General features: G+C 31.2%; 1 protein-coding gene and 1 long non-coding RNA gene across 2 annotated transcripts in view; both read left to right on the top strand.

The window, feature by feature from the left end:
* Window positions 1–12,171, top strand: part of LOC311615093 — a 629,078-nt gene that overhangs the window by 105,137 nt on the left and 511,770 nt on the right. The window lies entirely within an intron of this gene.
* Window positions 1–12,171, top strand: part of HTR2C (5-hydroxytryptamine receptor 2C) — a 365,841-nt gene that overhangs the window by 156,642 nt on the left and 197,028 nt on the right. The window contains exon 3 of the mRNA XM_084870291.1: window positions 9,854–9,965. Coding sequence (XP_084726417.1) covers window positions 9,931–9,965 — 35 coding nt within the window. The 5' untranslated portion in view covers window positions 9,854–9,930. The remainder of the gene's footprint in view (window positions 1–9,853; window positions 9,966–12,171) is intronic.

Here is a 12,171-nt window from a genome sequence, read left to right as displayed (position 1 = left end):
CAAATGCATAATTTAATCAGCATCATATGCTGTTTGGTAAAGTAAAGCATGCCATTGCTATGCTATCATAAAATATTGAGTCCCTGAAATGCAAAAAAAAAAAAAAAAAAAAGACAATTACTCTCTGGTGGGCACATGTTCCTGTGTGACTTTATTTAATATTCCAATGACCTTGATTTAGATAAAGTCACCCCAATAAATTCAATAAAAAAATAAATGGCTCCACTCATGCCAAATTTTTACAATTCTTACATAACCATGATGCAATTACCACACCTAACAATTTTAAGAATAATTCCTTGATACTATTTATTTATTTATTTATTTATTTATTTTTCTTGATACCATTTAATATCCCAATCTATATTCAAATTTTCTCAATTGTATCAGAAATATAATTTTATTTTTTTCTTTTCAACTTTACTTTAACTCTGGAGAAAACTATGAAATAACCTGTTCGTATTTTAGCAAAATTGCCTTCAGTTGATCCATATTATAGCTAGAGTCTGTGATAGAAAGTTGTTGTTAATACTGCACAGGAGTGAGTAGAACAGTGGTGATTGCCTATATGTAGAATGATCTTCAGTGAGATGTAAAAATAGGTGAGGTGTGGCGGTCATGAAGCATCTGCTATTTCACAAATGGCTTATTTTATTCAACTTTGCAGTGATCAATATTTCAGAATTTTAATATTAGGTAACTTCGTTTTCCTGCCTGAAAATTATGAGTGAAAATATTCAACCACTCAAAAGGACTTTGAATCATCATGAAATGATTTCAATTTATGAAATTATAGTGGCTTTGAGGATGATAATAATATATCTCTATATTCATAGCACCGTTCTTTTTATTCCCCACTCCCAGTACACCCACCTCTCCACCCACCTCCCCCCCCCACACACACACACACATTTTGGAATCATGAGCATAAGGATTTAAGGATTTATGTTGGCTTGAACTTCTTGACAGATTTTATTTTGTAAATTGAGTTGTACAGGAGGTCCTCTGGGAGAGTAATTAGCAGAATTCTTCTTGCATCTAGCTAGAAAAAAAAAGTGAAACATTACATGTCACTTGTGATATGATATTTTAGCTTTAATCTTACTGAGAGGAGACACCATCTAATATGAAGTTCACAGAAGTGGTGCAAGAAACAGAGTTTGCCTCACAGGTGTGACTCAGTGGTTGAGTGTGACCTATTAACCAGGAGGTCATGGTTCAATTCCGTGTCAGGCCACACATCTGAGTTGTGGGTTGCGATCCCCAGTGGGGGATGTATATGAGGCATCCAATCAATGAGTTTCTCTCATCATTGATGTTTCTATCTCTCTCTCCTCCCTTCCTCTCTGAAATAAATAAAAATATATTTTTAAAACAGCATTCTTGAAGTCCTGAAATTGAAGTACTATTTTTCCTCAATAAATTTTAAAAAAGAAGAAAAGTACACAAAGTAGTGAACAGGTTTTAGTTGAGCATTAAACCTCTAAAGTAAAAATAAAAAAATTTTTTTTAAAAAGTCAAATTTTAGATAGCCACAAATCTGGCCATTCCTTCTAATACTTCACTTTTTCTATAAAGTATCCTAGGAGTGAGATTTTTTTTTTAAATCAGGAAATTACAATGAAATAATTCTATTTTAATTTTTGTGAGTCCGTGTGGTCTCCTAACTCTTTAAGAATGAGATATGTATTTAGGATTCATTTAAGAAAGTAAAGGAGGTAGAACAGAATACATGCACATTAATTTGTAGGATATGCAAGCTGAATTATGAGAGTACTCAAGTTAAAAATAACTTTCAGCCATAGCTGGGTGGCTCAGTTGGTTAGAGCATCATCCCATACACCAAAAAGTTGGTGGTTCGATCCCAGGTCAGGGCACATATCTAGGTTGCAGGTTTGATCTACTATCAGAAAGCAACTGATTGATGTTTCTCTCACATTGATGTTCCTCTCCCTTTCTCTCTCTCTAAAAATCAATAAAACATATCTTCAGGTGAGGATTTAAAAAAATGATCAAATAAAGTACATAAAAATAAAATATGCCAAATGAAAAACCAAAAGAAAAAAAATTACTTTCACACTCTTTTGAAATCAAGAGGCTTTCTCAGATGAATGTATGTTTCACATTTAATTGCCAATTATAAGAAATAGAATGTAATTATAACCAAACTTAATTATTTAGAAGCATCTTATTTATAAAATAACAAAGAATAAAGGAAAACATTTATGAAAATACCTGAATCACAAACACTTCATGTCATGGATGAAAAAACTGAGGCTGAAATTGGTTTAGTGACTTATGCTAAGTCACACATCAACTAATTGATAGAGTCAGGACTAGAACTCATGTCTCCTACCACCCAACATAGTCCTTTCTGCTATACTACACATATTTAACATCTAGAATACTGACCATACTAGAAAGAATTATACATTATGTAAATTATTTATTATTAAATCAGTTTTAATTTAACGCCTATTTGGTGATGTATTTTAGTTTCTCACTTTTAATCTGTTACTTATGGATGTTGCTGAATGTTAGTGATTTATATGTACTGTTTAGTAATGTTGTAAAACAACAGCAGGAGTTGCTTTGTGGTTTTTTTTTATATGGGATAGAAGAACCAGGAAAAGACTGACCCTTCCACTCCAAAGTGTATTTTTGTTTGTTGGTTTTTTCCCCCCTTAATATAGGTGATTCTGAAGCTGTGAAATGAATACCTGTTGGAAAAATGAGGAGTTAAGAGTTCATTCGGATGTCCAGATGTATCCAAGTACTCAGTTATTTGGCAATAAATACATCTGGACAACTGATTGAACTTTTCGCTTTTCATGACTCTACTGGAACCCTCTACAGCCTGCTGCTACATGGTCGAAAATTTGTGATTTCTTAACCTAATAAAATGGGAAGTTGCTTATGGGGGTGGAGATACCAGTGTAAATGTGAAAAACACATTTTATTTCATTGCTAACTTGAATTTTAAATATCTTAACAAATGATGAATTGGGAATGTCTCCCTTAGTTTGCATATGTAAATCAAACTAACAGAAATTTTTGAACTATTCCCACCAGTCACACCCATGTTCTTAACTCACCAGTATAAAAGAATTGTATATTTATTGTGATTGAGAATAAGCATCAAATACTGGCTAATATTATTAGTATATTATAATATTTTAAAAATATGTAAGCTCAAGCTATGGATACATATGTAGATACATGTAAAATATTTCATAAAGTTACTCTTTATCCCATATGCCATTTCATTTGATTTATAGCAATTCTTACTATTTAAAATTATTCTACTTATTTGTTTAAATGCTACTGTCTATATATCCTGCTGTACTGTAAGCTCCATGAGGGCAGAGGTCTTCTCTACATGCCCAGCATCTAGGAGAATGCCAAGCACACAACAGGCACGCCATAAATATTTGAATACATGAAACTGCTATTACGGTGTCCAAAGTTTTCAGTTTTCCATCCTGTAAATTAGTCAGAATTGGTCTCCAAGGCAGAAATATAGCATATGGTTTGCTCCGTGAGCACTTCTGTTTAAAAGCCTTCAGTTTACTCTGCTGTGTGAATGCTAATGCTGAGATAATTCAGGGATAGTTCTGCTACCACCTATGGAGAAAGCAGATTCAAATTGCAGGGCACTGTGCCCCCAAAACAGATTCTCTCTGTGTCTTTTACTACTACCATAGAGTTATTTGGGTAACTCTTTTAAGTCTATCAATTTTGAAGCTGTTTTGTTTTAAGAATTTTATAAAAATGGAGTGGGTTTTGCTGTGAAAAACTTAGGGTCATATATGCTGTAGATTTTAGGAGTTAACAATCTTTAAGCCTCACTAACTTTAGCAGTCATCACTCATAAAACATGTAAAACAAACAGAAAGATTTAGTAAATACAAATAAGGAGAAAGGACTTTTTAGCTTGAGGCTCTTTGCCTAATATAAAAAACAACAACAGATTGCTGAACAGTTAAAGGTTTTGAAAATGGAGCTCATGGAATTTGTTCTAAAGAATATCAATTATTAAATTTATTGAAGTGAGTTAAATATAGACCTGTGTGAAGACAAAGGACTGGATTATTTGATTACTCATAATTTTTCTAGCCTAAAAGTTCTATGAATTTGTAATTGTAGGAAAAATTGGGATTTGACATTTGAAGATTTGAATTTATTTAACTTCATCAAATAATTTTCTAAGTAAGCTTTATTTATGTGCTTACAGATCTTGTGTTGACCGGTCAAAGAGCAGTCTTTAATTCCATTGATTGTAATAAATGGATAACTTAGTAACTTTCTGTAAAAAAAAATCATAGTTATTATTTTATTATAATTAAAATGAATTTTAGTATAATTGTTTATTTTATTAGAAAATTATTACAATGCATTTGAAGTTGAAAGGAAAATTTCTACAATACTCATTAGTCCTGAGGATAATTTTGAATTATATATTCTCCCCCAAATGTTATAAATCATGCCGCATTAACACAGTCTTCCCAGGACTAATCTGAACATTTGTGACTAATTCACATTTAATGAAGCCATCTGCTGAAAACTCAGTGACTCTAGTAACCAGAGGGATACTTTTTTACTTATGAGTCCATAATTTCTGAACAGTGAAAACTGACAAAAATAAAACTTCTTAATGTATTATTTACTCAATTATTAAATACTTTATAATAAAAAGTCAGACAAGAATTATCTCATTTAACTGCCTATTCTATGATTTTTTTTAAAACATTCAGTGTCAGATTTATTATCTTCAGTATGAGAGAAAGTAACCTGCAGCATCACCATGACGAGCTCATAGAATCTCTAGAAATATAATATAAACTATGTCTTTTTATGGGTTAATCTATACCCCCCAAATTTTGTAAAAAGGTGAAGGGATTAAGCAAAGAAAAGAAAACCTCATAGACACACAACAGGATGGTGATTACCAGAGGGAAATGGCATAGGGGAAATAGAAGAAAGTAATGGGGGGATAAATGGTGATAAAAGGAGACTTGACTTTGGGTGGTGAACACACAATACAATACACAAATGATGTATTATAGAATTGTATACTTGAAACCTATGTAATTGTATTAACCAATGTCACACCAATGAATTCAATAACAATTTTAAAAAATCAAGTGGAAATGATGGCATATTATTGATATTACATTTGACCAGGTCTGGGAAAGAAAGAATAAGAAACTGTTTGAGGACAGAAAATGTGGTTGAAAATGACCAATCTTCCTTCAGTGTCAAAGGGTGGAAAAGGTAACAGTAAACATGAATGATAAATGCTTAGTTTTAAAATATGCAAGGAAATGTACAGGTTTTCAATAAAGTTGTAGACTTCTATCATCTCCAAGCACAATTTGGACAAAATCAGAGCTTGTCCTTCATTCTAAAATAGAATATTTTGCCTTCATATATTAAATCTCTTCAAGTCTCTCCTTTCCCTTCTTTCCATTAACCAATTACTTTGTACACAGCACATGGCTAAGGAATATGGGAGTTATGTGGCAAATATAGCTATATGTCTTCTTCTCCCCAAAATTCGTCTTTAGTACATGTTTATTACACATCTGCTTCTGCTGCATTGGACAAAATCTTTCGAATGTTTTCCATTTCGAAAAAACTAATATTTGTCTCCAACCATCTCCTTAATCTGCCAAGTCCTCTTCTCTCCCCCTCTATCTAACTACATTCTCGACTCTTTCTACATTACATAATGAAATGGTGCTAAGAACGTCAGCCATCACCTTTTAGACAAATCACATAGTATAAACTCTGTTCCTTCTCAAAACACTCTCCCTTGACATTTTCCTTTTGCTTATCCTTTCCACTTTACTTGTTGCCATCCCCCTTACTTTTTCCCCCTTCTCTAATTTAATATTTACTTTCTACTTGTTTAACAGTTGATTTGTAAACTTAATCCCCAAATATGACTTTACTGGAGTCCAAACTGTGTTGTTTTTTTCCCCTTGTGGTTTTGCTTATGTTTTTGCCCTCATCTCTCCCAATAAATAATAATGTAGAAGCTCTTTCATAGCTAAATTTAATATGTGTAAAACTGACATGATGTGCAAAACTGAATTCCCTTTCTCATTCTTGTAGTTTCCACAAATGAATTTAACATACAGTATTCTATAGACAACAAAGATGGCCACACATCTCTCACCACTTGGTTGGCAAACTGACATGGAAAACTAGGTATCCTCATAGAGAGCATAGCCCTAAGTGAATCATCACAATATCATTCAAAAGGTGTAATATGTTTAAATTCATGCCCATGTAAAACCTGGAAAAGAACACTGCAAAAAGTCAGAAAGAAATTGTGTAATTAAAAAGATTTGATCCCATCATAGCCATGTTCAATTTAGAGCTAAAAAGGAATCACTCCAATTAGCGGTGAAATGAAAAAAATTCCCTGGCCTAGCCTGAGGGCATGTTGCAAGAATCAAAAGTATCTTTTGGTCTTTTTAACTCCTGCCAGGCCTTCTTCACCAATGCAATTGTTTTCACTCCAGAATGATTACTGTAGTGACCTTTAAGTATTTATGTGAGTGACACTGATAATGATAGTTTGAAATTTATTTCTGAATATACAATAGAGATCCTATTTTTGTTCAATTATTTTCAAATGTTCTCACTATGATGATATATGCTTTATGACACATGACTTATGTTGACATATAAGCATAGATTCATAGGCCTCAATTAAATATACTGTTTAGGGTTTAAGTTTTGCTTAATTAAAATTTCATATTAATTGAGGTTACTCTGCAACAAATTTGTATAAAATTATATAATTGAGAAATATATGAAAACTAATATTTGTCCCCCTTTTTGCCTTAGCAAATGTAGTTACTATTATTGATGTCTGAAGATCTTACAGTGCTTTAGAGAGATCATGAAAAGGTTTGTAATTTATGCTGCAGAAAGAAATGGGATTGGTTTAAATGTATACTTATTCAGGGTTGCTTTAATTTGTGATTTTATCTTCATGTTTGAGACAGCTAATTGATTTCAGGTTAATCAATAATTTTCTGTATATATATATAATTTTCTGTGTATATATATATATATATATATATATATATATATATATATAATTATGAAACATTGATGGAGTCACAAGGGTATGCAGATAAGAGCATTTAATTAAAGTTGTCTTATTATTTTTTGTTCCTCTTTATCTTATCCAAGATTTTAAGGGGTTTTGCATTTCCTCCCTTTTTTGTAAAATTACAAAGCATTTCTCTGCAAAATGTCATCACAGTGATTTGACCTTTTGGTAAACCATGTAATGTAACATTACTTACTTTACATAATTTGTATAATTTATGCCTGTCTAGCATATCATATCGCTAACCTTACCACTAATCCAGGGACATTTTCTATCAGGTTTAGTCAACTTTAAAAAGGTGTAAATTTTAATAGCACAGAAAAATATTATTTTTCTCCCAAGGTATTTTAGTTAATAAATTGGTGAAATGCCTATATGTAATATGGTACTTTTATGATTACTTGGCTCTTCTCAATTAATGAGATTGGAACTTTGAAAATAAATAATTATTGTTTAATTTTTCTATTTATATTTATCAGAAAAACATACATGTAAAAATGATGACACAGTTGATTAACTTTTAATGGAATATAACATTTTGAGTAACAATAATGTGATTCCAGCATGGTGAATATGGATAATACAGTCTTTATGGCATGATTATCATGTTGAGCTATGGGAAAAACAATTTCAATTGAGTTGTTATCTATTAGAATGAAACATATTTTACTTTGAAACTTTTAAATTATATTACTTTTTGGATACTTGAAAAATAAAAATTGAAAATAATTTTTATATTTTATTATTAAAAACAGAAGTATTTTCATATTTACTGAGGGCTAAGAAGCAAAATCCGACCACTTTATCTTCCTTTACTATTTTTTCTGTAAACATGACCACTTTATCTTCCTTTACTTATTTTCAGACCTCCTAGTAAAAAAGGATTTATGCATATCTGGCAAAATTTTAGGGACAAAAATGGTCTGGCTAATGATGATCTGGCTAATGTCACTCTCTCTTTCCAACAGGATATTTAAGGTTCCTGGATACTGGAGGCCAAATTTTAAGTATTATTATAGTACAGTTAAATTATATATAATTTTGAGATAGATTTTTGTGTTAGTAGCACTGTTGGAACTTACAGGTGAAAGATGAGAAATAAGTGAAAATAAAGAAAAATAATATTGCCATTAAGTGAGACAGAAAATATAAGGAGGTGCATATTGTTCTAGTAAAATTTTATTTCCTAATTTCTAAGAAATACTAGAAAACATTTCAAATGTTTACCAACATATCTTATCATATTTCTTAAAAATATTTACAAATTAGACAAAATAGGTATTTCGTGTGATTCCATGTTTTCAAACTATTCAATTATCTCTTGTTCTCTCTCTCTCTCTCTCTCTCTCTCTCTCTCTCTCTCTCTCTCTCTCTCTCACACACACACACACACACACACACACACACACACACACATTTTTCTCAAGGACAGCCCACTGTTGACAAGGTTAATATCACAATCCTGACTCTTATAATAGTTTGCAATCCCAGAAATGAATACAGTTGGATGTTTGGTGTGGGAAGAGAGTATAATCAAAATCATAAAGTAGAAGTTATAGAAAAAACAAGATGGAGAACAGAGGTGTTTACCAATTCTGCTCTCAGTTAGGAATCACTGAACAAAAGGTTCTCTATGTTAAGCATTAGAACTCACACTGAGTGTTTCTTCAGTGTCAATGTAAAGGTTGAGAGTGACATGTTCTACTTGGTATGGTGTTTTATTCCACAAGAAGTGCAGCAGAGATTCTCAGCAAATTTGGCCAACATTTTAGCATACTGAGTATAGTGCACGCTAAGTGGTAAATAATCTACTATGTAAATATTTGGGGCTTTTCAATGAAACTTTTTTTAAAAATAGCCTACAAAAATCAAAGCTGCTCACTGAAATTCTTTAATAAGTTGTTTGGAGAGTTTTCATATTTCGTTCCTAGTACCTTTGAAGATACATAGTGACCTCCTAATAAAAGAAACTACAAATGTTTGTTTCAGTCATCTAATGTAACTCAACTTTTGTTTGCATTATTTGAATAATTTTCAGCATTATTCCATGGGTTTGACTGTAACATACTGTCTGTTGAATACTAAGTAGTTGATACATGAGGGTGGTTGATATATACAATATAATAAACATGACCAACTCATTTATTTTGGTATAAACCTTTTTTTGTACTCTAGAGAATATTGTTGGTTAAAACCAAAGTATAAGTAAAGCTATCTATGTAAATGCAGATGGCTTCACTCTGAAGCCAAAAAGTTAGAAAAGTTGTACAAAGTATTTTCACTTTATAAAAACAGTTAAAACTTGTTTTAGTTTTCTATTTATTAAAAGATGAAAACATTTTACTTTATAGATGTTACCTGATTATTAGATCACAAATTTTACCCTAATGGTTTGCAAATTAAAGAAACATGTATTCTTCATTTCTTTCTTAAAACACCGATTCGAAGTTCCGACAGGGAAAGATTTAGTGGAATCCCCATATAAATAAAGTGTGTACAAGAATGATTAGAAAAACTATGATAGTTGTATATTGGTAAATAACAAAAAATCTATTCTCTTTGTCATTTTTACCACTTATGTGATATACCATGCTGACCTGTTTGCAATAAATTTAGTATTGATTGTTTCTTGTCCCTTAATAAGTATATTTAAGTTAATTTAATTGGTTGTTATGTAAATTATTTGGACCTTTAACTAATTTTCTTTTTCTTTTCTCTCCCCAGAAAGGATGACATTTTGAACCCAATCTAAACTTCCTTTCCTCAGTTTTAAACTTTGGTTGCTTAACACTGAAGCAATCATGGTGAACTTAAGGAAAGCAGTGCACTCGTTCCTGTAAGTATGCTATTACTTATTTTTTCCCAAAAGATAACTTTTTTATGGTAGATGGCTCAAAAATGTTAAACAGGCCATATTTACCTCAATCTTCATAAATGACTTTTGTTTCAATAGACTAATTGTATACGTGTTTCCTATTCAAAAGCAATAAATGAAGAAAAACTTTGTAATTTGGACTCCAATTAAACACAACTCATGCACTCAAAAAAGTAATATGGCAATTATATCTTAAATTCAAAAATAATCACAATGTTCATAATTGCCTTCTCCATGATTAAAACATAGAAGTGAGAAGATACTTTACTTCTTCTTCCATCATGAACTGAACCAAGAAAATAAAATGTCTTTATAAGTCTCTGGTTTTAAAAAGAATATTTGAGGTTGCAAAAGAATGCATCAGAAGTCAGGGAGTTGGTATTGGAGGATGTAGCTAGACAGAGGAAAATGATGCCTTTTTTGGAAGTCTTGATCCAATGATAAACTAGTACAATATAACATAAAGGATGTAAGTAAAGAGTTGGATTCAAATACTGGGCAATTCTAAACATGATGTAATCCAGTCATATCTTCTTTTTAACTTAACAAAATGTAGGGTTTGTTTCTTCTAAACCTACTCTTTGAGGAATGGGACATTGGGGAAAAAAAGATCCAGGGCTCTGTAAACTGGTACAGAGGAGAAACCTTGAATCGCCTCGCTTTACACAGTCCCCTCTATAATTTCTGTAAAAGAGCTCACTCAGGAACAAAGTTTACAGAGCAGTGTAGGGATAAAGTACATCAACATTGGATCATCTCCAATATTCACCATTATAGCCCATCTTACATGTCACTGCTTATTGTAGCAATGATAGTCTCAAGGATGTGTGGCTCCAAGAGAACTAGAGCAGATGGAAAAAGGAAATGGGTAGGTAGTGATAACAGAGTCAGATCAGACAGATCAGGTGTAAGAAAGTGAAAGGACAAATGTTCCATGTGCCTGTGCCAACTCTATTTGGCCATTGGTCTATATACCAGAAAATAGGGCTACATTAAAGTGTGCCGAATTATTCTAGTATGAAATTACGAAATTTATATCACCCTTTTTCCATCCTATTAAGAGAAACAGGGAGCATTCATCTCTTCTAATTATGTTCATTGTCATATGTCATGGAAAAACTCAGTAGGTTTAAAATATACTCAGACTTTTAAATTAAATTATCATTTTGTTTAGCTACTATGCATGTAAAATTATATTACATTAAAAATTTAATAGCAATGATTAAGTTATTTGCACTGTTCCAAGAGAACTTGTGATTTTTGTGCATATATTTTATGAGATTTCTGTTGGCTTCATGGCAATTCATATAAGCTTTTGGAGCAAGACCTAAATTACTCCTCTTTTGTAAAAAGACTATATATATTTCACTGAGGATGTAAATATTTGAAATTAGATTTAATTATAATACAGCCAATTTTTTATTACAAAAATATAGAAAATAGTATTAGACTACAATAAAACTCATAATATTTTGTCCATAAATAGTACTCACTAATAATCTATTAAATTGAATTGAAACCAGGGAACTACAGTAAATACTCTTTCAGGATCTTTCCCGGTACCATTACTTTATTTTATAATTCACAAAAGATTTATTTATTTATTTTCACAATAGATATATTTACATTCTACAAGCTTCCTTAGTAATTCAGTATTTTTAAAATATATATCATTGGTTTCAGAGAGGAAGGGAGGGGGAGAGAGAGATTGCTTCTTAATATTTGATAAAAATTACTATGTATGTCTCTCCCCATGTTGCTTAGAATATGTTACTTTGACTAATGAGAAGTTTATTTTTAAGCTAGATTTCTGAAGTATTAGTTTTATATCCTTTGTAGAATGATATGTCAAAAATTTTTGACTCATTCATTATCTTAAAATACATAGTAGAGTAACAAGATATTAGAGAAATAATTTTTAAATGTGCTATAACATAATTATAATATTTTACTTACATTAAATAATGCCAATACTTTTTCAGACTGCTACAGTTTGGTTCACAAAGTATGGTGTGTGTGCATGTGTGTATGAATAATTGTATAGATGTGATATGATTATTATAATCATAAAACAATAGCAACCACTACATATAGTCTAATTGCTGCTTAATATTTATTAAGTAGCTGTTATTGAACATAAAACACATGTTAGACAGTCATGTACAGA

The sequence above is a fragment of the Pipistrellus hanaki genome, assembly GCF_964339955.1.
Source record: "Pipistrellus hanaki genome assembly, chromosome: X".
NCBI lineage: Eukaryota > Metazoa > Chordata > Mammalia > Chiroptera > Vespertilionidae > Pipistrellus > Pipistrellus hanaki.
This window is presented reverse-complemented; position numbering and strand designations above follow the sequence as displayed.